At 36.0% G+C, this 5,984-nt stretch overlaps 1 protein-coding gene across 1 annotated transcript; it reads right to left on the minus strand.

The window, feature by feature from the left end:
* Positions 1 to 4,776: 4,776 nt before the first annotated feature.
* On the minus strand, positions 4,777 to 5,613 carry LOC132639558 (uncharacterized). The gene is made up of 2 exons (XM_060355996.1): positions 5,005 to 5,613; positions 4,777 to 4,905 (listed from the first exon to the last, which is right to left on the minus strand). The coding sequence occupies exons 1-2, from the start codon at positions 5,611 to 5,613 to the stop codon at positions 4,777 to 4,779; spliced, it is 738 nt and encodes a 245-aa protein (XP_060211979.1).
* Positions 5,614 to 5,984: the final 371 nt, after the last annotated feature.

Raw genomic sequence — 5,984 nt, forward strand, 5'->3', positions numbered from 1 at the left:
ATTGTAAATGTCGCTTCTTCCGCTATCAAAGAGAGTACTGTTATTTAAACCCATCCTCTTGCTGAAGAAGAACCTGTTGTTGAAGTGGCGGAAGTGCTATCTTCCTTGAAGACAAGGCGCCAGAGGAAAAGGAAAGCAGTGGGTGATACCTCGGCACCCGGATGGATGCTATATTCTGGACGTAATGGTCTTCCTTTTGGGTCACGGAAGGACGAAAGTGACTGGAATGAACAGTACAGAATGATGTTCCCATTCCATTACTTCAAAAGCAAAGTTGCCGTGAACTTTTGGAAATTTTTTATCAATCCTCGAAATATTCTACCAAGTAACTTTCGACTTACTGGGTAAGATTTTAGTTATGTGTGTGCTTTCTTGCATTTTTCTTCCTTATTTTGGGTTTATGTTTTTTTATTTTTCAGTCTTTTAAGTACAATCTCTGTATTTTTGCCCCTCCTGGCATAATCCCCCCTTTTATTGCAAACTCATGTTCTGCCTACTCCGACATACTACCTTTTTTCGCAAAGTTATATTTCTGTCTACACCGGTATAATTTTACTTTTTGAAACTTAGCTCTTGCCCCTTCCGACATACTTTCACATTTTATTGCAAACTCATGTTCTGCCTCCTCCGGCATACTCATCTTTTTTGGAAAGTTATTTTCTGCCCACTCCGACATACTTTTACTTTTTGAAACTTAAATCTTGCCCCTTCCGGCATACTTTTCCCTTTTTCAAGCATAAGGTTTGCCCTTTCCGGCATATTGTTCAAAACTTGTTGATAAATTTTCCTTTTTGTGAACCTAACTTCTGTCTGTATTTTTGTAATTTTTGTTCCCTTTTCTTTAATCAGGGCAGAAGACGAGATAATGTATCCTGGCAAGTTGAACCAACTCAGTGAAGTTTATAAGTTGGGTGATGTTGAGCCAAAATATAGTATGTTTTTCTTGGAGCTGTACCATGATGTCTATGCGCTTAATGATGAGGTTCGTGATTGTCTTTTACTTTTTCTTTTCTTATTTTTCTGTTAGTTATTGCTTCTTGCTTCTTTTTTTTCTTTATCGCTGAATCGCTATTTTTTTTATTTCCTTAACACAACATATTGATGTGATGCTATATTATTTGAGGAAGAAAATGATGTATCATCCTCCAGCAGCCAATGTAGTTAAGTACACAACCGTAGATATGATACTTGATCAGCTTATGCAATTTGACATCAATAGATACAACAAAGACCCGGGTAATTACCACTGGTTTGGTGGCGACAGTGATGATGCATTTTTGCTTAGTAATATTGTGTATGGGAGAAGAGGAAAATGTGGTATATCATGGGAGAATGTCGACAGGGTATTAATCCCTATTCGCCCAGGAGATGATGATCCTGAAGCAATTTCTCACTATGCACTTGTTGTTTTCATCATTGATGAGTGTAAATTGATAGTTTATAACTCAATCAATCATAATGATGATTGATTGGTTCGCATTGTCAAGGCCTACTGTGGTATGATCCCTAAGTTGTTGATGATCAATGATTTTCAATTATTCAGGCCATCATACAATAACTTCAGTAACCTGACATATACCTGGGCTGCCTGTCCAAAGCAAGGATCGTACGTTTCATTCTTATATTTTTTTTAGCTTTTTCCATTGTTTTTTGTTGATTTTTATTTTTTTATTGTTTTTGCTTTTTTGTTGTTCTAAAACATCTCTCTTTTATGACTTTCAGAGATTATAATTGTGGTCGTTTTTTTATCAAGTTTGCTGATATGATGATTAGTGGTCAAAATCCTGCTGATTGGGATGGTTCTGGTTTGATGAACTACATGAAAGAGTGGTCAATTAATTTGGTTTGTCATGGGAAAGATAAGCTGAAAAAGGGTAATGACACTCCACCAGATACAACTGGAAGTGATTATCATGAGCATAACGATATGGAGTGTGAGTATGAGATGAAAAAGAGAGAAAGATCTGTGAAGAAAGGAAAAAATAGTTTGTTTTAGTTATTTTTGCACTATGTAATCTTTTTTTCACGCGCCCTTGTGTTTTTTGTAAATGTTATAAGATTGTATAGTTTGTTTGTGTTATAAATTTCAACTTTAAGCCCCTTTGTAATTTGATGGCGTTCATTTTTAATCTCAACTTCTCTGTTCATAAAAGCTGTTATTTTGTTGAAAATCCAAGTTATGCCCTTTCCATCACAACTTCATGGTGGTTATGTAATAGAAGTTTGCCATGGTCGGCATAGTTTCTCATTATGTAAGCAGAAGTTCAGCCGATTCCGGCAGAATTTAAGTTCAGAAAACTTGCCACAACCAGCAACAAAGACAAACCCTTTGAAGTTATTGACCAGCCAAAATGCATTTATTGGGGATTATTTGTGACGAAAAGCTGTTATTTTATTGAAAACCAAAGTTATGCCCTTTGCATCATAACTTTATGGTGGTTATGTAATAGGAGTTTGTCGGGGTCGGCATAGTTTGTCATTTTATAAACAGAAGTTCCACCCTTTCCAGCAGAAATTAAGTTCAGAGAACTTGCCACAACCAGCAACAAAGACAAAACCTTTTAACTTTTTTGACCAGTCAGAACGCATTTTATTGGGATTAATTGAGACGCCAACTTTTTGGGCAGTCAAACGCATTTATTAACTTTAATTAAATGTATTTTGACTATACTTATGATTTTACACTATAAATTAGACCATTTTTACATTCACTCACATTTTATCTCTTTCTTATACAACTTTTGCTGCATAACAATGGATGTGAATTTCGAGAAAAGGTTAAGCAGGTCCTATGTTCTTAACGATAACTTTGTATGTGTAAATGTTACCATGAAACTTTTTGTTTTCATCTGGGTTTTTATTCCATTCATCCTTATTTTTAGTAATAATTTTGTGTGTTCATTTCGTTGCAGATCCTTCCAAATGACATCTCACACAGTCTTCCGGACTCTGAATGTGAATCCTATGTGCTTTATGGTCGGCATTACTACAAGATGACTTACAAAGTTGGTGCATATCGGCGCCTTTGCCAGGGGTGGAAAGACTTTGTTGATTCCAATGGGCTGCAGGAAAGAGATACTCTATGCTTTAGGCTTTAGGCTTGTTGAGTGCAATGTTGGCATAGGGATTATTGTTGAGAAGAAGGAGGGGATTGTAGTTATAGACTAGATCTGCTCATAATTTTTGTTTTAGTATGAATGAATTTTTATTTTTAGTCTATGTTTGGTGCTCTCCAAAATTTGTATGAATGAAATTTTGCTATGAATGAATGAAATATTTTACTTAATGTTAATTATGTTGTGCTGAATGTTTTTTCCAATTTTCCAGTATTTTAATATATTTTATAAACAACAAAGCACATAAGTATGCCCCTAACGGCATACTTATTTATTTTGTAAGCGGAAGACATGCCGGTTCCGGCATAAATGTAAAACTTGAAAACAATAGAGAGAAAGAATATTATTATGTCCCAAGGCATACATTTATTAAACTTACCAGGATGTAGTCTTTGAGCTACCAATTTTTTTTTGCCATTTTCCCTAGCAAAAACTGTTATACCTCCCACAGGAGGCATAATAAAACTGGATAATTAAAGTTGATGATTTTTTTTCTTTTTCCTCAATGTTTTATGGTAGAGAATTGTAGATTTCATGTAGGGCCATTTATCTCTTGCTATTATATAGTGTTTTATTATCAGCAACAAGAAGATAACAACTTAATAAAAGACTGGACAGAAGAATAAATGTGTGATAAGATTCTTGAAGTCTCAGTCTTAGTAATACCAAAGTTTTGCCATTTCTTTTTAAGCAGGGTGTGCATTATGCGTCAAGAATCATAAGATAAATTCATATAAACCATGTATAAGAGTGTGATGTTAGGATGACAATTTTCTCTTCCTATATCTTCTTGAATATGGATTGAGAGCTGGACTGTGGTTACAGGTTTCCCTAGTGTGTCCAAAGAACTTGCATCTACCACATCTGTATGTGTACTTTGTCGATTCTCTTCTTGGATGATATCTTTTTGTTTGTTTTCTTCCAGGTCTTATTTTAATATCAGGCGGCGTTATTTTAATATCCATAATGTTTTGTGGAATAATCTACGAGTCTTTATTTCCAACTGATAGTATGTCACCTTTGTATGTCTCTTGCCAGGCTTGTTTCTTGAACCAGTCCGCACAGTATGTAGATTTTGGCAAACTTCTTTTGTCTATAACTGCCATGGCATGTGTGCATGGTAACTAGTCGGTTTGGAACTCCAAGCACTCACAAGTCATATTCCTCAGGTCTACATTGTATTGATATCCTTCATCTTTCACAACAAATTTGACGTGAGTTATGTTTTCTACCTGTGGAAATTGAAAATATAAATGAGTGATATTTTTGTGGCAATTTTCAGATTATGTGAGAGTTATGCCCTTTCCGGCATACTTCCTGTACAGTGAAAATAAGAGTCTTCCCCTTCCGGCAGAACTAAGTATAAAATAGGGTCATAGTTGTTCCTTTGTCCAGCATAACTTTTGTGTTTGGTTAAATTTAAACTATGCATTGCTCATAAATCTAATATTGAAATGTGTGTTTGTAAAATCTACTTACTTTTATTGTGAGCATAAAAACAGTGTCATAGTTATGCCCTTACTGGCATAATTCTAGGCTAGTTAAAATAAGAGTCTGCCCCTTCCGGCAGAACTAAGTATAAAAATAGGGTCATAGTTGTTCCTTTGTCCAACATAACTTTTGTGTTTGGTTAAAATTAAACTATGCATTGCTTACCAAACTAATATTGAAGTGTGTGCTGGTAAAATGTACTTACTTTCATTGTGAAGCCTCTACTAATCTTTTCAAGCAGAATCTTTTCAGCCCAACATGTCAGGTCATGGGACGGTCCTGTTGCATCCAATCTTCTCTGGTAAAACCAATTTTGCAGCTTGTTTTGGATGTAATCAATACATGCCATTATTGGCAACTCCCTTGCTTTCCTCAATACAGAATTCATTGTCTCTACATTGTTTGTTGTGAGCATGTTGTAACGCCTGTTGGTGTGGAATGAATGCGCCAATCTTTCCGGTGGTTCTTCTTCTATGTATTCTGCAGCTTTTGGGTCGATTTGTTGAATCTTTGACATATAGGTACGAAACTCTGCCTGTTTGTAGGTAGTTGCTGCATTGTAGAACAGTGATAGGATCGCTTTGGATGGGAAATATTTCTGCAAGTTCTTCTCCATGTGGTAAATGCATATTCCATGCTGCATATCTGGATACAGTTCTTTGATTGAAGTTGCAATTGATGGGTGGCGATCAGAAAGAATTGATAGGTCTTTGCGCGTGCCAAACACCTTTTTTACGTGTCTGAAGAACCACCTGTAGGATTCATTATTCTCAGAGTCTGCAATACTAAATGCGAGAGGAAATATGATGTTGTTGCCATCCTTTGCTACTGCTATCATGAGCACACCGCGGTATTGTGATTTCAAAAAGGTTGCATCCACCATCATTACTGTTCTACAGTGTTTCCAACCCTCAATTGATGCTCCATAAGCGAAAAAAGCATACTTAAACTTATTGTCAGGGGTCCATTTGATGTTAGCAACTGTTCCAGGATTTCTTAATTTCATCATGTGAAGATATTGCGGTAGAAGTGTGTAGTTATTTTCTGGGCTTCCTCTTATGACATTATAAGCGTGTTGGAGGGAACGCCATGTTTTGTGGTAACCAATGTGCAAGCCATATCTGCTTCTCATTTCTTCAATCACAAATTTGGGTGTTATCTCTTGTAATGTATGGCGTACTAGGTCTGTAATGTATTCCGCTATGACTTTTGAAGTTGCATTCCTCATGTCAGAGGTGATGAAATTTATTGAACAACTATGTCTCTTTTCAAAGTTAACTACTTTGAAAAATTCTGATCCTCTGAACCCTGAACTGTGGAAACGCCAAATGCAGGTTGGGTCAACACATCTGATGTAATACCATTGTGTGCATGACT

Source organism: Lycium barbarum, chromosome 5 (assembly GCF_019175385.1).
Source record: "Lycium barbarum isolate Lr01 chromosome 5, ASM1917538v2, whole genome shotgun sequence".
NCBI lineage: Eukaryota > Viridiplantae > Streptophyta > Magnoliopsida > Solanales > Solanaceae > Lycium > Lycium barbarum.

What these genes read in the sequence shown, in the direction of transcription:
- LOC132639558 (XM_060355996.1), bottom strand. Translation starts at nt 5,613, where the DNA reads ATGAAATTAAGAAATCCTGGAACAGTTGCTAACATCAAATGGACCCCT. An exon ending in ACATGCTCACAACAAACAAT is followed by an intron (nt 4,906 to 5,004) that starts GTAGAGACAATG and finishes TGGTTTTACCAG; the next exon opens with AGAAGATTGGATGCAACAGG.